The 22325-nt window shown below is 41.0% G+C and overlaps 1 protein-coding gene across 1 annotated transcript in view; it reads right to left on the reverse strand.

Moving 5' to 3' along the window:
* Window positions 1-2244: 2244 nt before the first annotated feature.
* LOC133352574 (rho GTPase-activating protein 5-like) overlaps window positions 2245-22325 on the reverse strand; it is a 35829-nt gene continuing 15748 nt past the window's right edge. The window contains 4 exon segments of the mRNA XM_061568304.1: window positions 2245-9337; window positions 14561-14666; window positions 19313-19444; window positions 21590-21667. Of these exon segments, the coding sequence (XP_061424288.1) occupies window positions 9088-9337; window positions 14561-14666; window positions 19313-19444; window positions 21590-21667 (566 nt within the window). The 3' untranslated portion in view covers window positions 2245-9087.

Here is a 22325-nt window from a genome sequence, read left to right on the forward strand (position 1 = left end):
GCCACAACGTGCCAACTCGTGTCAGCACGTGGACAAAGATCCCCCGTATAGCCTTAACAGACTTTTGGGACAAGGTGCGCTTAGCGATCCACCTGTGAAGGCCGGTACGACACACGATGGGGTGGGCGGCCAACACCACGCCCGGTGGCCTTTGTTTCCCCAGTGGCGATGTTTACACGGGGCACTGGGTCCTCATTGGAGGCCGAGTTGACTTAGGGGAGCACCAGGACTGGTTCAGATAATATAATCGTCCACTGGTGTCGGCCGTGAGTAGGAATCGAACTCTGATGGCCGGGTTCGTAGCGCAGGGCGTTAACCACGACGTTTCGGAGGCAACACAAGCTTCCGTCTTCAGGTGAAACCGTCACAGCACGATTGCTGTATCAAACAAAAATCGTGCTGTGACGGTTCCACCTGAAGACGGAAGCTTGTGTTGCCTCCGAAACGTCGTGATGTATTATTTTATTTCTATTATTTCTTCTATTATTTTTATTATTTATCTTTTATTACTAATTTATTTTCCTCCCTAGTTGCCTCCTGCACGAAGCTAAATATTCATTGCATTGGCCAAACATTCCAATGTAGCATCATCCTGAAAAACAAGTTTGAGATTTAGCCATGCTTTTTGGGGGGGGGGGGGGGATACGATTGTGATTACTACATTACAAGTTCCCAACATCACGTCGACCCAAAACCCACTTCTGGTGGGTAGGGGAAGCCATGGAACGCGTTCGAAAGGGCATCGGTTCGTGGAGGTGGATTGTCGCAGGATTCTGGATTGGCGGTGGCTTTGAAAGGCCTTCATGCAGCAGTGCATTAATCATGGCTGGCGATGATGAATGAGGGGAACAGGTTGCACATGTGCGTACATTTTAATTACCATCCTGACCAAGGGCCCAGATTGCGGGTCTGCCTTTCCAAAGTTCAGCATTGACATTGCAGCCTGCTTGTCTTGATTTGCATACATTGTCGCGTGCGAAACTGTACGCGACAGAATGCGTTGGCATCTCGATAAACGTTGCATTTATTAACCATCACCAGAAGTTTGTAATGTGAGATCTGGCTGTGCTTGTCAGTGATGCTGCTGGTGGAATGAGCATACAAAAACACATTCCGGGGCAAGCCGCGACAGAAAACCCTCTTGTGTGATGAAGACGAGTTTTCCGACTAAAGTCACGTTTGTGCTGACCTGTTGCCACAGCTGCCCACGGCGGTAGAGGCTGTTGGTAAAGAGGGCAATTTGCCCCGGGCCTCACACAAATGAGGGCCCCATAACGTGCCTGTTTTTTTTGTCACTAATGAATAAGGAGCCTCCAGTCCCCAGGCCTCCAGGCAGTTCAGGGCAGAACTGCCCGTGGCGACTAAAACAAAAACCTCTCTTATCTCTGGAAAATCTGGTTCACAAAAAACGCACACGTAAATTAATGGTTCAATTATTGTGCTAATTGATTAAATGGAAAAGTTTTGCTTTTTATCTGGGCAACCTGAGTAATGCTTTTAAGATTCCAAGCGTACTTTTAGATAAAATAAATACATTTCTCATCATGTGACTTATTTAATAGCTACGGTTTAATAAAATAACGTCCCACGTGTAAAATATAGCTCTCTTTGAACTCTGACACAGCTCTTCATTTTTAATACGTGCAGATAAACCTTAACAAAGTAGCTAGAAAATAACGTTTCTGGAATTTTAATAACAGTTGAAGGTGGAGGGTGATAGAAATTTCACCAAGTGAAAGGGCAGGCAACTCGGAAGTTCAGAATTTAGAAAATAGCGATTAAATGTTGTGGTTGTAATTATGAAGGGGCTGAGATTGTGAGGCATGTGTGCACTGTTACAGGATGGAGTAAATGGGAAGCTGCATGGTAGTTCTAAACTGAACGTGTCAAGAAGGCATTGTGAATGTAATCTGGGAAAGAGGAGGTTATGATCGGTGCAGCAAGTAATAGGTTGGAGGAAGGCATGTAATAGCGACTGGCATTGGAATAATGCCTCGAGACCAGTAACCATTGGAGTGGCACCGAGAAGTTGGCGATCAAGGGGAACACCTAAAGCTAGGTAGTGATGATATTTTTTTAAATGGGGCATTGGAGGTCAGTTGCCGACTAATGCAGGATCTGCCAAAAGGAGGGATGTGAGTGAGCTGTGTTGACATGAAAGTGAGTGCCGTTTTAACATGTTGATCTTGAACACAGTAAAAATAACATTCGTCAAATTGAGACCACGCAATAGGCATATTTAGCAAAATTTATTGTACAGCAAGCAGGGTTTTAACTACAGCTGTACGCAAGTGTATACATCAGGCCATTATAGGGCATGCTCATTTATTGCCGGAAATCGTTAGCTACCTTTTTTTCTCCAAACCTTTCAACGTACTTCCATTACAATGTATACCTGACCCTGTCAAACGCTAATACTGTCCATAACATATACAAGGGCCTATTTATTACTCAGCAAATCCATACTAAAAATACTGCAATTCACAAATCCACTGGTACATATTCTACATCTCTACAGAGCTGGCCTCATTAATTGATAAAATATAAATATAATTGCGTGATCGAAGAGCTATATATATAGCGATCCGGATGATTAATACGAAATCGTGTCACAAAGCACACGCACATTGGCTTTTACACGCGCTAGCTATTGTAAACTCAACGTGGAGATTCAACCGTAAACGGACATTCAGACATGTTACGTGTTAAAATAAGCGTAAACAGCATAGACCTTTACGAACGGATATTTCAAGTAGATTTTTAAGGTGGCTCAACGCATTTTGATGCAGTATGCCCATCGGTTGTGTTTTGTACCTTCTGTTCAGAACCACTGAATAACAATTCACCGCCAAGCTATATAACGTGATCACAGAACGCTTCTGCAGCAGGAACACTGCTACCCTGGAACACACAGGGAGCTCCGCGAACTTGCCAATTAGTCAACAAATTAACTGTTGTACGATTAGTCTTTGTCGGTGCGAATGTCCTGAACAGGCACGCTTCCTCTTTTTGCAGGAAATTATCCCACATTTAAGAGGTAACCCCCGTTGTTGAAATTCTTTACTCATAACTTCCATCACAATACAACGCAATTTTGGATTCATATAGTGTCTGAGTGTAGCTGCACCTCTTAACTACATGTCTCCATGAGCAAACTTTCCCCCTTCATAAAAATGTAGAATTTACACCACTTTCTCCAGCCCACCAAAGGGAATGAGTGCCAACCACAAGTCTTGTTTAAGCACGGGGACAGTTTTGCTATAAAACTCGTTCCTTTCATCAAGCACAAAACACGCAGGGCTTTATTGATATGTGATATCATAGAGGGTATAGGTGATATCACAAAACCAATGAATTTCCAAGTAGAGTCGGATTAACTTTGAGGAGGGCCCGGGGCTGTTGTAGTTTTGGAGGGGTCCCTCATTGTAAATGCAATTCCTTCTCTCTTACTGTTTTAGCAGCACCCTCGCCCAACACTTAACTATAATTAGTTATTTTAGTTTGAGTTTTAAACTACTGCATATACGAATTGTTAAAACGAAAACTATTTAAATTGTGGCACGTCACTAGTAATACACACGCGCAATGTTATGTATTGAATTATGAAATCGCTATAGCATGTATAATAGTATTGCATCTCAACCATTATCAAACAGTATACATTTGGGGGGCCAACCTAAAAAAATCCCAGGCCCCGTGGCTGCTGCAACCCCTAAAGCCCCACCCCCCCCATGCGTTAATTCGGCCCATCCACCGAGATCTCTTCACGTCTCGCGTGCGCCACCTGGTGGACACACGCAGCGCCGTCGATTTGGCACGGAGAGCAAATTTGGCACCAAGGTGAGAAGTGGTGGTGTGGGTGTGCCCTCTTCCCTCATCGCTTCACCTTCACAAACCTACGGAAACTCACCACGACATTTCACAACCGGTCTCCAAATGCGATGTTGGCACGGCCCTGCGAGAATAGCACATCCATCAAAACCCGGCACGCTTCAGCGCTCAGCACCCAACAACCTGCATTTCTTTCTTAAATATAAAAAAAAACTTACCTCTGGCATAGCACCGTGTATATGTGCGAGCGCAAATTGTGGCAATTCTTCTGTATGTTCTATAGTTTTGTGGTTACTATTGGCCAACATATCAGTCGCTGTAATTAGCACGGTTGGTTAAGTACGGTGCGAAAACAATTCAACATACAATGATATCGGCTTATGCATCTTTTATGTAAATGGGCCTTGGTAACAGATGCCCAAATAATATGCAACCACAACAACCAAATAGCTCGTTCTATTGTGAAAAATAAGATAATCGTATTTATTTTTTATTTTTCAGGATGGTCCAGCACTCATGTTTGGAGAATTCATATTTTAGGAGTTTTTTTTGTGTACATGAAGAACACACATGCATACGAGAAGATAACACTCAAAACTCCATAAATTTGGATTCCCCCAAAACATTGCTGTGCTACCATCTCTTGCTGCCTTTGCAGGTTAGCAGGCTTGGGAATTTAACAAATCTCTAAATGATCAACCAACTCTTACCAACTAAGTGCAAGCATACACCACCTCCAAGTATATGTTACCTAGGCTTTTCATCCTGGGCTGTCAGCACACGCGTGTTCAACTTTGTCGATGGGAATAACAAAGCATGTAAAGGCTACAAACGAATTGACTTTGTCTGCAAGGTGGGTTCACACTAAACGACATGACACAGCGTAACAACATGAAGCTTCGCGTGACTCATCGGGAAAGCCTGATCTTTACACGCACATGCCAAACTGCAAAATCACTTAATTAAAAAAACCATGTCACCATGGCAATCCCTTGAGATGGAATATCTCATTTGCAAGGGTGTCCAGTATCGACGTGCCCAAATCATATTCATCAGTTTTATTTGTTCATTATGTCGTGTAAGCGATGTCTGTAAATTTCCATCCAAATTTCCAGCGGAAAGGGCCTTGGTAATAAGATATTGACGCTGTGGGATGTGCATTTTTTTTATTCGCTGGGTTTCCAATTATACGTATGCAAAATTACTTCACGAATTCTAATGTAAATATATTTCTCATTCTACTCAAATTGTGTACAGGGTCTTGGGATGTAGCGTCTGGAGATAAGAAAATAAATCAGGACTTGTAATTGGTTTCCCCCGTCTTGACAAGGACATTTACAGTGCTTTAAAAGGTATCTTTTTTTATTAAGTCTATCCATTTTAAAAAGTCTTACTCTCGCAAAACAAATATATATATAATTGTAGACCCCATGATTAGGAGCCTTGTGAAATGGTATATAAATTTAAGCTATAGTCCATAGGTGTGGTTTAATCATTATATCACAATTTTATTGCCCAAATTTAAGTACAATGGTCAATATTCTCACCGGGGGTCGTCCAGCGCTCACTTTGAAGGTGTGTACAGGCCTGGCTGCAGGGCTGGGTACCCAGAGTGCAAAGCGGCGAGGAGCATTAGAAATTGAATGCGTTGCATTTAATGATTTTTTGTAAATAAAATTTTGCATCATAACGCGTCAATGTAATGGATAGCAGTTATACACCTATCCCACAATATTAAACATCCTAATAAACAGACAGGGTTGATTACTACAGGATTACTTTCAAGATAATTTCAATGCTTTGTTCAGCCAAGGTGCTGTGAAGTTCGTACAAACCAGCAAAATGCCAGTGATGGTTGCTCACGTCACGCCATGTTTTGCCGAATCTGAGAATTGTTTCACTCCGTTTGTAAGCTGGGCGATTTAAAACAAAAACAGCCAGGCAAATTTTAATCTGCGCTCTGGAAAAATCCACTTTACCCACGTTTCACAGGCGTTTTAACCACAACGTCCCAAGCAAATTTTGCAGTACATCAGGGGTGAACATTTTATTCTTGCAACAAACTCGCTTCTCAGAAATTATTCCTGTCCTGTATTTTTACTTTTACCACACTAATAAATTACTAACTTTCAATTAAAGATTCAATTATATTTCTTGTGGATTACACTGTTACAAAATACACATTTACTTGGGTTCAACAAATACTGTAATCTTAATTACATTTCCAGCATATAGACCATCAATTCTGTACTTTGTGTTGTAGGGGTGTAAATAATGCATCGATTCGTCATTTAATATCAAATCTTCTGGTTCACGACACTCGCATGGAATCACGCAAACAATCCATTATTTCCGATTCATACGTGTAATATGAACTGCGTTTACGTGCCTCCTCCAGCCACCAGAGGCCACTACATTCACCAAAATATTTTTTTAATTTAAGTGAAATCGCAACAATTCACTGAGCCGTGATCGTGATCAGGGGGGGGGGGGACTGTCGCACTCCTAAGTGCCTTAAGCTGCACGTGGGCAGCTCGCCTCCCGGGAAGTGTGAAGGGCAGTAGAGGTGTGTTTACTTTGATGTTGTTGACATCACAAGTGCTGCCCCAGCACATGGAAAACAAGTGCGGCTAGGGTTATGATCAAGCTCCAAATGCGCACGCTGGCTCAAAATCCTCATACTCGCCTTTCTGTACGAGTTGTGGCTTCATGATTTGCATCTAATAGGGTATGTTACGCAATCCGTTACAAACCTATGACAATCACTGCCAAATTGTACTGTATTTCATGTGTATTATGTTACCGAATGCAGATCAACATTATGCAAGATAGGGTTTCCCAAAGGCCAGTCGTCGCGACCCACCACTGCGTGACTTTGTCCGTATAGCAAATTACCTCCATTCAAATACAAATCGTTGTTGCACACTGCACGCGCCTGATGATTGAAAAACACGTGAGAATATACACAGATCTTTACTTGAAGTTGAATCAACACTTGAAGTATCATGGGACATGCTTAGCAATCACCAGACGTGTGAATGACATAACGACTTAATCTGTGTTTGAAATTGAGATTGTTGGTGAATGTGAAAGGGGCATAGTGTGGTGCGTCGTCAAGACTGCTGTTTGGGAAAGACGGATCAGGGTCAGGAAAGTCCCTTAAAATGTACAGAATGGTCTAAACCTGTGCACCAATTTAATTCGCATAAGCTGTGCGGTTTCAAACTTACCTGCCTATTTACAAAAGCCGTTTGAGGCATATGTCAAAAAAGAGAGATTTACATGAACACCATTAAAAGAACAACACGCGATCAAACATGTTAATACTAAAGCAAGGATGTGTGGTTTGATCCAACACACAATTCTTGACAAATGTTGCCTTCCATGTACCAGACTGCACAAATGCTGCATCGATATTGATCATCTCAACACACAATGATGCTAAAGCCAAAGTCTCCTCTCTTCTTGTGAGAGAAACAGCAATGCGTGCTACTGAAGGCAAACAAATCTACAAGGCAACACACGTCTCAACTTTGTGAATGCTGTCAGTGCAAACTGAACAAAAAAAATAAACATAACTCAGATTCTTTTAACACATTTATGAAGCATCAAATACTTACACGTCTGTAAAACAACAAAGTGTCATTGCAGCACATGGGAGTGGACACGTGGGAGTGGAACGATATGATGCAGGAGACTGGGCGACCTCCACTATTCGTACGGCAGTTAGTCAACGATCGAACGTTCTGCCGAGCTAGCGATAAAGAATTACCACAAGGTGGCGCAGTAACACAAGCGGCAAGAGGAATTCTGGTTACACCATTCAATGTGTTAAGCTGTCACACCAGTATAAACAAACAATGCACTAATCTTCTCAAAATTAATATAGTTTTTTGAAAACATGTCGCTGATAAATAATAACTTCATTAATAAAACGTCAAAATAAGTTACTCAACGTCCGCCCGTGATTACGCTTGCAACCTCGATCTAATAACAAGAGCGACGATAGTGGAACAGGCTCGTGTTATCATAGTAAACAAAGTCTTGACTGGTTGCTGCTCACTGCATTTAGTAAATGAAGACACCACCAACCAAGTAGGTTTAAAATGCAGCAGTTTAAGCCTAACCCTAAATCAAACGTAGCAGGCCCCACTTCACACAATTTCAAAAGGCCAGGCATAGAACATCGTTATAAAACCTCTCCTGTAACACCGAGGCTTTCTGTTCCTCACCGGTTTTATTAATTGAAACTTAAGCATTTATATCATGATGAAAGGTATATATATATATATAAAATGTACACTGATTAGTTTTGCAAGATGAATGGACCAGGCAGTGAATGACCACACTCATTTTCAGTCTGGTGCAGATGTTTCCAGAGAAAAAGTGATAAAAACCACACGGCTCATAAATAAAATATGGCAATACTTTTTTTTTTACATTTTGCTAAAAACAAACACTGAAATGTTCTACAGCAGTTGCAGCAGCCATGCTGACAGGACATGCTGCAAGTGCAAAGAAAGCACGACTATCCTTCAATCATTTATCAACACTGTATTTACACTCACACCGAGCTCAGTGGAAGCTGGTTTGTTGCCCTCTACTGGAAGATGAAATGCCAGAAAAAACTGAAGAAATAAAAGCACACAATACCCTGACCACACAACCGTGTGGACCATAGTTGAAGCCTTCCAATTAAAAGGACGACGATCTGCCGAGTCGTCCAACACTATTGTAAACATCGTCCATGTCTATCAATCGATGTTACCATATGGCTGATGGATGACGAATCAACACCACTGTTCGCGGTATGTGGACGTACGCAAAAACATGGTCTCAAGAGCAGAAAATACGAATTTTCCAGAAATGCAGTTGACCTCTTAATGGTGGAGGGCAGACTTGAAGCCACACCAAGAATGGTATGGAATCGTGTGAATTGAATGATTACATCAACGTTTATTTTCCTCTCCTGGAAGGTGCTTCTGTTTTAAAAGTTTTTCTTTCTTTGAAGGGCACCGATCCCTTTTCAAGGATGACTTCTCATGAACAGCATCTCGCAAAAAAGTGCACAAAGTGACGGAAACCACTTCAGTTGGCATTTAAGAAAAAAAAATACAACGGCAGCTGTAATTTTTTCTTTTCTGAAGATGAAACACTGCGTCATTTTAGTAGTACCGCAATTCCCACGGCGGAAGAGCACTTTTGAAGTCTGATGCTCCGCGAACCATACACAGACTTCAGTGAAAATCCAAAAGGTCACAGATTGCCGGGCTCTGCCTCAATATCGATGAGCTTCCCCTCGGCAGGCTGGAGGAAGGAGTTTGGCTCCAAGCGGCTCCTGAAGATGGTGGGACAGTGGAGGATGAAGGGCTGGATGGGCGTGCGGCTCACCAGGGTGGCTGTGATGGACGCCATGTCCGTAAAGTTGGGCTTCATGAGCGTGGGCCAGAAACAGATGGAGAGGTTCTCGCTCGTCATCTTGTTGTTCTGGTTGTGCTGGTACACACTGTGGGGAAAAACACACACACACATCAATACATTGCTGAGCCACCACCATGTTAAGTACATTTTTAGTTTTTTATAAATCTGCGGCACCCTTTTGGCATAGATATGCCATGCAAGGCGCCGTGTCTCAAGGCCCTTCTATTTAACAATCCATCTAGCTCCTTGCACATGAGCTGATTTAATCACTATCTCTGTGGTGAACATCTTCTCAGGTGTGTTTCCTCCTTTGGCTGCCACTCTTTCATTCGTCTCGCCCACAGGCCAACTCACAATGTGTTTTTTTCCCCAAGTCCACTTTCTTTTCGTAGGAGCCTGTCACAGTGAAGTATTGAAATACAATATGTTGGCTGTGGCAGCTGATGTCTGTAATATTATTTCCATTTTTATTGTCAACAAAACAGAACTAGACTGCAACAGTTGATTAGATGTTGAAAACGTAACAGATAAGACAGTGTATTATCAGGATTAAACTATTTGTAATGGTGAGATTAGCACAAAGGTAAGTCTCAAAATAAATTCATGGCATTTCACGGTGGGCAGTAATAAGGGTCCTTATAAACTCCTGTGACAAGTTTTACGCAGTAATTTGTATTTATGGCTTGCCGTTCACATTATAAACCACTTTACCAAACCATAAATTGCCACTAAAGTAAGCCATGGGCCTGAAACTGAACTGAAGTCACGGGTTCATAACGTAGCCTCTTAGCTACTAAGCCACCACTCCCCCTCCAGCCCTTACCGACTGAGATAATACAAATCCATTCGTACAATCATTTTGACAAAAATGTAAAAAAAAACTGCCTCCTTTAGTTGGATTATAATTTTCAATGTTTTAGGAAATCGTTTTTTTATAACCTGATTGAAGAAATGCATGAACCAATTTATTTTATTTCACATAAAAAGGACTTGTGGTGAAACAAATTGACACTTGACAGCCTATCCCTTGAAAATGCTGTCGAGAAGTTATTCATCTCACATCTGAACACTGCAGACACAGGTGTTAGCACAGGGTGGCACCTGCAATACATCATCGTCATGAGCCAATCTGGCCAAATCTGGTGACACTGTAGAACATGCTGCTGTCAGGGAACATGTTTCCTCCCTCAATATTTGCTCCCCCAGGAAAGACTATTCTGCGCCGAGGAAGCAGGGTATGGGAATATTAGTTTTCTTGATACAGTCAATTTCTTTGCATATACACCTATATACGTACATTTTCATCCAAAGCCTTAACTTTAAGACAAATTCCAAAAGTTTGCTTTAAATATAATTTCATATTTAATACCATCTGTTTGGTCCTAACTGTTTTCCTCACCAATGTAGTATATAACCCCAAACCATAACATTGGGGTAACAAATAAGTACAGGTTAACTAGCATTTGCTGAAAATAATTATATTTCGCATTTAAATTTGCTCCAATGAATATCGCTCATACTAGGCCGGTCGCTATCCATTTCACTTTATCCATTTGCTTCCAAATGAATTCTGAAGGATGGCGTGACCCAAGCTGTTAAGAGCAGTTAATGACCAAGCAATGACATGTATTGCCGCAATTCAACCACCGTGTCAAGTCTTTGGCTGTGAAAACTGCACAGCACAACAATAAAGCGCAGTTGGCACAAATGATGAGATGGGATACCAGTGGCATGATGGAGAGCCTCTCCCCCATGCTGGCGAATGCAGAACTTGCACTAATTTGAGCCTGGACACGAGCCAAGGGAAGCCAGCTTTATTAAACTGTTGATGGTGTTGGTGGATATCGAGGGCTCAATCCGGGGAATAAAAAAGTGTGCGAGCTAATTTAAGTTAATTGCTCCGAGTACGCAAAGTTATGATTGTATTATTTATGTTGGTTAAATAAAATTGAGGCCACCAAATAATGTGAAAATGTATGACGGAAGCATATTTTGTGCTAGATTTGAAGATTTCGTGACTGCAAGGATTCATACTCTTAGGTTTTCTCGGTAAAGTCACGTAGGTAAAAATAAAAATAAATTATAAAAATTATAGAAATAATAATAGAAATAAAATATACTCTTAGGTTGTTTCAGTAAAGTCACGTAGGTAAAAATGAAAATAAATAATAAAAATAATAGAAATAGTAATAGAAATAAAATGATTTATTATTTTATTTCTAATATTTCTATTATTTTTATTATTTATTTTTATTTTTACCTATGTGACTTTACCGAAACAACCTAAGAGTATATTTTATGCTGCCTTCTCAGGACAAGTGTGTTGGAACAAAAACGCTGTACGTAAAACGAAAAAAGTATTTATATTTTTCAGTAAGCACACAATATGAAAGTATGAACCCTAGATAAGCGCTTTAGAATTTTCCAAGTTTTTTTGGCGGTTGTAAAAATAAGTTGGCCGTGCACACGCATGGCTAGTGGGGAGGAGGCTCCCTGGCTCTCGAAGGCTAAGAACAGCCTAAAGACTCGCATGCTTCACCACACAATAATTCCTTCTTGTAAATCCCGCCTGAGCACTTTGCAACACTACGTTACACGATTTTGCTTACAACGAGCAATTTAACGCGGTCGGGCTACTGCGGCGGCCGGGTGTTCCAGTTTTGAAAAGCATGACGGAGGAAGAAAAATCTTCGAGTGGGACTGTTTTACACATGCACACACTGAAAGACCAGTAAGCAGCACAAAAGGCTTTGTAAAGAACATGCCTCGGACCCTCCCAGACAGCACACTGGGTTGCTATGTAACGTCCCTAATACTCGCTGGTTGAGTCACACTGAGGCAGTATATTTAATACTTTAGGTCCATGCCGCTGACTTCCTGCCCATCTCAAATGCACCCGGGACTGGAGGAGTAAAGTTGGCGGACAGAACCAGGTAAATGCGTACAAAATTGTACGAATTTTGATTCAATTGCATCTCGCGACGCTGAACAGAAACAGTAGGCATGCTTATCTTAAAGAGAGAGGCAGTGAGTCAGAGACGAGCAAAAGAAGGTCTTTAGAACCCAGTTTAATCAAGGGTGGTGGCTTATACATGAATTGAAACTCATGATTTCCGTAGGAATGGCTCATCTCTTTTACTTAGCCGAAATTATCCGTATTAACAAATCAGCTATGTGTCTTTCAAAAAGTGCTCCAACCTTTCCTCATCTGCCTCTTATTTTATAATTTTGATCTCGGTCCATCTTCCATAACTATCCTTAATATACATACACAGTGGTTGCCAAAGGAGGGAATATGCCCGAGAGGATGAAGGGACAAAATCAGCTCATTTGGAGGTGCTAGGTGGATTGTCATATCGCAGGACCGTGAGAGGTGGTACGGCCTTGGAAAGGCCTTCACCCAAGAGTAGATTGATCATGGCTGATGATAATGATGTAAATTGTATATATTTATCCACCACGTGCACATACGTAATTAAGTCGTGCCCCCCGGTGAGTGACGGCCAAGCCATATGCGCACACTGATGGGATGATGAGAGGCGTGGTGCCGACTTGTGGTTTCCAGGCATGGCAATAGTTTGTACGTCATGCGTGAGAGAGTCACTGCGTCTGGTCTCGCCCAACTCCCCACCCCCCACCCATCCCGTTTGCACAGCTGGCCCACGTCATGTCCATCTGCTCCACCAAAGCCCGGGGAGTCAACGGAATACCAAACTCATAAATTAAATGCCCAGGGAATTATACAAGTGGAAAACGACACATTTAAACTCTAGACTGCCACCATTGTAAGAGGCATATGACAGTTTATTAGGATGTAAATGCAGTTAAATGTCTACACTTGACAATTCTAACAGGTGGATCGCTTGGCCTTAAAGTCAATAACACCGCATAGATTACACTTCATTTTCAGGCTCAATTACATGTTTAAAAAAAAATGCTTCTGCATGTAATAAAGCCTATTCATGGATTATATGACAGATATTTATACAATATCTACAATGTGAGCCCATTGGTGAACCACTGCTGGATGAAGGCCTTCAAACACTCTTTTGGTTCTGGAGTTTTTTGTTTTGTTTACCATACTTCACTCCACTGGTCAATGTAGCTTGAAGAGTGGGAGATTTACCAATTTAAATTTTAGTGCAGAAGGATGGATGCCCAATTGCAATAGTGAGTGCACATATTTAGCCCATAATAGTTCGAGAGCATGTTAAGAGGCCCTTACCGCATGCCATTAACACCACTGTGAGACAAACCATGATCCCCGCTATCTGTTGGAGCACAAGGTAACTTATATTACACGACTGGACATTTGTGTTTGCCAAAGGTTAGTGTGTAAGCGAACCAATTGAAAAAAAATCTAAATTTGGGACTAACTTGTTTGTGACTGTCAAGGATTGAACTGAGACTGGTAGCTTTGGTGTACTTGATAACCGTTCAAGACCAAGAATGTAATGTTCATTTTTCATTTGTCTGCCCAGGGTCCCGGATATATGACCCCAGAGCTGCAGCATCGGCAGTTGCCTCCATACTCAAAACGGCTAATTTGTGTGTTTTTTAGTTCATTCATAATCGTAAATAGCTTCCGTACAACGTAGTTTCTTCATTATAAAGCTCACGAGTAACATAACATGATGTGCATTATTAGTTTGCATGCAATTACCGCACGCTATAAAAAAAATAAAGCATAAAAATAAAGCATAAAAATAAAGCACTAGGAATGTGTTTTTCAGTTGGGATGGAATTACCACTTTTAAATAGAAACTAACAAAACTGACAATGCTGAAACTCAAACGAATCACCACAGTTTTGCACGTGCTGTATTTAAACGTAGAAAATAGTTTACAAACAAAGTGGAGCTCTTACGAAGGTCAAATTTCACAGGAAACAAATGACTGGCAATGCATGCCCTCTGCCTGGGCTTCATGGGCACTTTGAGACCGTCAATCACAGCCTACAATGAACCTGTGTTTGAAGTTGAAATAGGAGCCATTCCAGCACCAGAAGTCCAAGGCAATTTTGCTAACGTGACTGCTTTAGATCAGCGCTGCAATCCTATCGGACCCTGTCAAAAACTCACCTCAAAGAGCATTCTGATACGGCCGTATCATGCAGGAGTAAATGTCTGAGAGGAAACGTCACGTAAGTGGGAGAGCTGCGTGGAGCTAAGTGCTCCTGTAACAAATACTTATTTTAGCTACTTCAATGTCCCATTTTTAGTTTGTGCGAAGTCCAATAAAAGGATGTGACGTTGATTTCGGAAACGGCAAAGACCCCTCTCTCTATGACGCTGGCTGAAAATAAGTACCGGTGTAAGTGGGTGATGATGAACTTGAAGACATCGTAGTGGATTTGAGGAAGTTTCTTTACGACGTCCTGCAAAGCTGTGATCATATCCTTTTCGTTTTCAATACCTGTGGATAGATATACAATGCATTCATGAATATTTACATTTATCCAAACCTTTAGATTCAAGCAGATAGTATACTCAGATATATCTCTTATAAATTGTATACCTGTGCATTACAAAAATACAGTTATGTACAATATGCAATTAACATGCTGAAAAAAATCCTATCTAGCATCACAGATGCCATGCAGTAGCCAACAAAGTGTTCTAAATTGGAATATGCACACCTAGCTTGTTGCCATGGTATTTAAAGGTGACCTAATTATTGTGATGGATGTGCTGTGGAAGAGACACAGTGGCTGCATGATGGGAGTGAACAGAAGCATTAACCATGTCTCTGCTCAGAATCGACGATGTGAAACAAAAGCGTACACTCCACAACTGCACGTCTTTGGTTTACAATGCCATTGAAGGGACCACAGCTGAATCATCAAAACTGATGTGATACCGGCACTAAAACGAAAAGCCCACACAATGCTCTCTACCTAGCGAAGCAAAAGTTGTGCGCAAACGGCGCATCGTTCTGTTGACTAAGATGAATTAAGAATCGCATGCCTGCAGTGTTGGAAATACATTTCGGCTGACAAGCTTGTTGGGAGAAAATTTTGAGTGGAGGGGGTCCAAAACCGCAACACCATACTCTCCCTCCCCCCCCAAAGCGCGGTACGTTCCGCAACTAATCATAAGCACGTGCCTGCCTTGATATAGGCCTCTGTAACGGAGCCCTGAGGGAGCGCTGATTACAGCGCTGCAGGAAGGTACCATCTCTTATAGGGGTTCGACATGAATCTCACATTGTCTACATGTTTAAGCATTTGGAAAATGTGAAACATGCTTACATAAAAAGATGGATGATACACATTAGAAATATTACAATTGCTCATTGGCTGGCTGGGACATATCCTGTTTACGGAGCAAGGGGAGTGCAGTTGTGGTTATTAAGCCAGTTGCCCAAAGATAGAAACACAGTCACTTGCAAACAAGCTCAGAAAGTATTTCAGAGTTCCGCATTTACAATGCACATGTGCATACTATGACATCAACACTAAAACCTATTTGAATTGACGATGAAAATTGCACTTCAATCGAGCATTGCCCACATGTAAGTCATGAAACACTGTGGGTAGAGTTTAAGCACCGGTTTATAAGACATTTTCAAAATACCATTCGATATACAAGTCCACACTTCAGCACATGGAAGGTCTTACTCATAACAACATAAATAAACCACTGCAATGAATACATTCAGATAACAATACTTCTCCAAAGTCAAAAATGAATAGAAAACATGACCTTATTTCAGTAATTCAAGTGAAAACAAAAATGACACACATGATATGGTATGATACTCTACGGACATTAAATCAGTCTGAACGAGAAGAGGGGAAACGCCCACATTTCTTTTCCATGTGAAACTGAAACCAAACGCAATGCTTTGAGGCCTAAGACTTCTCCCAACTCAACCCAGGATGACTGGACCACCTCCCACTTAAATTCCTCAACAAATATTCAGCTGTCAGCCACTTGATTCATTGTGTGGGATGCCCCTAACACCACCACAGAGCACAATGAGAAAGAGGCCTCTGTTGCTTAAAAAAGAGAACCAATGCATGTATCGGTAAGAAACAGATAATTTCCCAGAAAATGTATCATTCAAAGTCTATTTAACATTTTTGTTCATGTCAGCACTACGACTCATCTGGCACAAAAAAAGGCTTTCTCTTGGCAATCTGCCAAACTATAACTCAACACGTGGTTGTGAACCAATGATACGAATCACTTACGGGAATGGTGTCAATAAATACAATATAGGGCTGTATTACGTGACGAAGCCAGCCACAATATTCTTGCAGAAGTTACACAAATAAAAAATGTAATTCTAGTCACAGTGTATTAAACACCGAAAAGTAAAAATTCTGCTAACTTCCACAATTGTGGAGCCCCGTTGGAACAAAACTTTCATTTGCTAATGAAAGTGGCAGCCAAAGAAACACCCCGAGGAAGGCTACCTCCATATAATGGCAGGGTCTGTCAGTAGCATTGCAATATTAAAATACTAAACTTAACCCCCCCCCCCCCATGGCACAATTAAATTGTGTGGCCGGCTATGCATATATTGCTTCTTTTCCAAAATGCTATTTTGGGTTTAAGAATGATAGTAATTATAAGACATATATTTGCAGCCATTTGTCATTCCACTGGTGAATTAACCACCCTCCCCCACATTATGTTAGCCATGCAAGTTATTTGAACATACTTCAGTAAGCTTGTGAGTGTGGCTTGGTGAATACGGGGGGAAGATGCAGAACCGGTTCGTATATCATTCCTTGCTGATGTCAGCTGCAGTTTAAAATCAAACTCAAGTCTCTGGGTTCATAACACGGTGACACTAACCACCGCTCCACCCCAATAATAATATACATGTAAATGCTCAGATTGGATTAATAGTCAATTTCAGCCCTTGTCAATCTACTGCTGGATGAAGATTTCCCCATGCCGTCAGTCTTAGAGGTTGTGATTTGACCTTACTTCATATCGGTTAGTGTGGGTTGGTGTAAGGGACTAAAAAAGATGTAAATTCATTACTTGGTCGTACCCTCAAGCCAGAAAAAATGTTTCAGAAATCTTTGTTTTAATTAACACCATCTATCTGGCAACAAAAAAGCTCTCAGTTGGGCAAATAAATATTGTGCATATATTATTACTGCTGTTGTCATTATCACAACCGTTGTTGCTTTAAGTCATTGTACAGATGGAATGTGACCCTGAGGCAATATCATAATTCTGCATCTGAACCCTCACTCCCTCTGGAGTACAAGCCATTGGTAATGCAATCCTCCTTAAGACAATTAAAATCCTACAGCTGGCTATTACATTTCCCGAGCCTGTGCGCAAAGCAGCAATTCACTTGCTCCCAGCTAGAGCAGAATAATTATATATCCACAATAAAGGATAAGCTTTTTTGGCATGTGTATTAACAATTATGCACAGCCTTGTTTATGCCGCAAACTATGAAAGCAATCATCAACATAACCAGCTTGAATCTAACACTTTGGATTCTCAAAGTCATATTTGGCAAATTAATTCTTCAGGCCTATAGGACATTTTATCGTTTGCCCAAGCACTCCCACGTATATGTCAACTCGCACTAACACTCTACACATTCTACCACAGTTAAATGCTTTGCAGGAATTCCAAGTAAAGGCAAACTAAAAAAAACCTACAGCCATTCATTCCAGTACAGATATGAAAATGTGCGCCAACTTCAGCGCAGGCCCTGGATTTGATTTTCTTGCCCCATTTTTGTAGCCATTGGAGCTTGTGGGCTTATCCAAAAAGACCTCGCAAAAGCACCAAAAGCTGATACGAGTGGCTGGAAAGCCCTTCCAATCCTTCAGCTGGAAGGATGTCTATTCACTTGAGCCCAGTATTGTGAAAGATTTTACTTTGACCAAAACATCTTTGTAGTTTGTAACCTCTTAAATAAATACTTAAAAAGCACAACGCAAATGAATAGTTATGTTCTAGCTGCACACATGCATAGGCTTATACATGCATAGGCTTATACATGCATAGGCTTATACAAAATTTTATCAAACAGTTTTATTCAGGAAATGTGGGACTCCAGCACCCAATTATAGAATATAAGCTAATATGGTAACAATCAGATGCAAGTCAAAGCAGCTGCCTGGATGGTGACGCCACTGGCAACGTAATTGAGAGCTAATGTTACACACTAGCCGTCACCACTAACACTATATAACCACCAACACCTCACATCTCCATCACACGTAACCTTGCCTCAGCAGACCGAGGCACTTCATAAGACAGATCACATAGCAGGGAAACAAATGTATCACGAGAAACAACATTCTTAGTAGTTTTTACATTTAAATAATTTAGAAAGATATTGCATGACATTGATTTCAGCATACATCACAGAGCATTTCTAATGTATATTACATTCCAAATACATTTATTAATTTATGTTTTAATGTTTACCAAATTAATATTGGTTTGAATATTAGCAGGGAATTGCATCACTTAGAACCTCATGTAATACTGTCTTGTCACACACAAGGGATGCACTACATGAGTTCGGCCATTGTCTCTGAAGGAAGGCCCAAACTCAGCTGTCTTGCAATGCTGCAATCCTTCTCCTGCACAGAACATCTCATCCCATCACTTCATCTCAAGAGGTAACCTCCATCCTTACATTTTCACCTATGGCAACTGTTCTGTTAATATTATTTTCCAACAACAAATATTTGTTTGGTCAGGTCACCTCTAAAAAACTCAGTGGGCTTTACCTGGTAAATACAATTATTTAGTTTAGTTGATACAGAACATCTTCAAGGATGCTGTAATTCAGCTTATTTTACACAGCACTCCCCAAGCATATTTTTATGCATCATTAAGTTCTGTGCTAATCACCATCTTGGGCACATTCTCTCCTTTGGCTGCCATTTCATCAATCGTCTTGTCAATTAGCCATCATCCCTTCAAACCATTTGTCCTGCCTAAAAATGCAACATTTTGATCAACAGTCAATGTAAGAGTTAGGTTTGCAAAATATCCCCCTCGACTGAATTACAGCTCCAAAGAAGTAGCCATCTGAGATTATGCATGCGATGGGCTGGCTTCACTTACCCACGGCGTCCGCCAGACTCTTTTGCTGTTCATATGGAATGAGCGGCTCCGGCAGGGCAGTGAAGAAGGACTTCAAGGCCCCGGTAACAGAGTGCACCGAGATTCCCAAACTCCGGAAGTCTACGGTGTGATCTGTCAGGCACACGGGGCATGCACATGCTGAGCAAGCATCCACAAGGAATTCAGTCACATTCAAAACTGCATTACCCCATTTTCACCACGGCCATGAGACAGAGAGAGGGGGGGTAGGGAGCAAAAGGAGTGACAACATTCCAAATGCATGCAAATCCATGCTGCTTGCAAATGAAATACCCTGCCATCAATTTGGAAGGCCTGATGGCAGGAAAAACCAATCGGTTCTGTGGACATTCAGCTGGAATAACAGAACCCATGTTTGGATATCCGGCAAGAGATTGCGATGTGTGTCCCAATGCAATATCTGCATGAGACTCAGCACACATGCACACAAGCAGGAGTGGAGGGCGACGGAGGCTTGTAGTAGAAGCTGCGGCAATCAGCCTCTGATAATGTCTGTCACTTATACTCCATTTTATACGAGTCCTGCAGCAAGCCTGCAAAAGCATTGAATGTAAACTAATGTACTGTTTTGGATTTAGGATCCTTTTGAAAAATGGATGTTGTATTTCAATGAGGTATTATCTAGTAATAAGATAACCTATATCATCCCTTTATACTGAATGCTAAAATACAGAATTATAGTCTGCAATAATATATTTATTTTGTTTCATGGGACAGTGAATTGGCATGGATTCTGGAAGGACCATCATTATTGCCTTTAATGTTGCCTTGCCAAGCCATTAGCTTACAATCTTTAGAACACATTCTCAAAACTTGCAAGTGCCAATAAGATTTTGTTAGCCTGTGTTTGTTGATGATATTGGAAACGTCGTAAGAGCGGGCAATATATAAAAAAAAGAAAAACCGTGGAGCTTTTCCACATTGTGAGATGGATTCAGAACACACATGATAATGCATTTCACACTTGTGCATTTGCCTACGTAGAATGCCTCCGACCTATCACTCCCCAATGACTGAAGATGTACGCAAAACTCTCAACATTATATTAAAAAGTCGCCTTTTAAGTTATACAAATAGTATTTCTGAGACGACAGACATTTTCATGGTCACCAATATTGCTTTCCAATCCAGTATAGGTCAAATGAAAATCCAACATTTAAATTATGTGGGAGAAATATGATAAAATAATATTTCCCCCACACAGAAAACAGATTCAAAGAAAATCTGTCAGCCTCCATGGACATGGAACACTTGTTTTAATAGCACATTGTTACATTTGGCCAGTTTTATGACATTACAGGGGGCGTTTTCATTTCCTAAACAGGCGATGATGCTCATGTAATCTGAATTGCTCTGTGTCATGCACCCATTGGTGACTCCCTGAATTAGCCAAAAGTGCGTGGATAATCTCGGAATCTGCAATTGAGGCAGGTCTGCTGTGCTGACTTTCAAAGCACAATTAACACGTAAAAAAATCTATGATAACATTGAAGTCCACAAAAAGCTATTTGTCATGTAAATGTAGGACAAAGACTAAATATAGTTTTGATAGGAGTCTGAATGTGTCTTAATATCATCATTAATTATTCATAACATGCATTACATATTAAAGGTCACAGTCTCTAATGACAGACTTAATATATGCAGGAATGCATATTTTCCAACTTTCCATAATTTGTAGATGTAATGAAAAAAGTAATTAGGTCAATTTGGATGTAAGCATTTCCTGTTTTAATAGTGTTCATTTTTGGATGTACTTCTCACTTAGTTCCACATTCTGTTTAACCTGAGATAACACAATGCAGGAGAGTGGAATGAGACAAACACCATTACACCCATTGCAACAGCCAGGTGTGGCAAAGGGACTTCACTCAAATATGGGTGAAAAACAATAACTGAATTATCTTTATTAGACACACCCAACACAGGCAATGGAAAGAACAGACTGACTCATTCCCGACACAAGGTGTTTGGACAGAACTATGTATCATGCAAATTTAATGTTGGTAAGGGCGATTCATCACCTTCATTTAGCAGGAATACAAAACACCTAAGGCAAAACAACTTCAAATCTCTCTCTCAACAAAAGCATATGGCTTGCTGTAGCCCAAAGGTTTTCACCAAATAGCACATGGTCCTTTAGCTCCACTGTTCCTTTATCAAACACCCGTCCAACACAGGCCTCAGTGCATCATGAGCTCTTTATCAAAGAACACAAACACAGGAATTCCACTGTACCTTTATCAAACAGCAGTTGGATGTTCTCCTGGTCGGCTTTGTTGCCGCTAACGCGATAGAGGCCCTCTGTGTCTAAACCTAAAACACACGACGCAAAAAGAGAAGAGCCTGTTAAAGCAGCCGCATGCGACATACATGGAAGCAGAATAATCGTGCGTCTGCGCGCAAAACTGACAGGCATAATAGTTGTTGAAGTACGTGCTGTTTTATCTGGAAATGCTCCAACACAACATATTTCTGCACACAGTAAATCCCAGCCACCAGCAACACATAATGGGCTACAGCAGACTGGGTACCCTCCAAAGAAAAAGAACCACCAACACATAAAGCCCCCCCCCCTATCCATGTCCAAGATTCCTACAAATGAACAGTGCGCAGTTGTTGAATCCCAGGGCAAATGCCTGCGTGGATCCTACGGATGGAAACAGTCCTGCTGCTAAGAAAGTGAAACTTATTTGAACATTTAATTGGATAAAACATGTGACTCACAGGAACATACATAGCACACATACACCACATGTGCACATTGTTAAACGCCATTTAAAATTGTTACGTATACTTTCGTTACATATGATTTCTGCTAAATGCTAAGACTATTGTTACATTATTTCCCATAGTACATATTGAGTTAAACTAATATCCCAGTTCAGCATTTGCATATGCTTATGTTAATTTATAGACATCATCATTCTCAAACATTATCAATCCACCACTGGATGAAGGCCTTGCCCAAAAG

Source organism: Lethenteron reissneri, chromosome 41 (assembly GCF_015708825.2).
Source record: "Lethenteron reissneri isolate LAM-NWPU_2019-01 chromosome 41, ASM1570882v1, whole genome shotgun sequence".
Lineage (NCBI taxonomy): Eukaryota > Metazoa > Chordata > Hyperoartia > Petromyzontiformes > Petromyzontidae > Lethenteron > Lethenteron reissneri.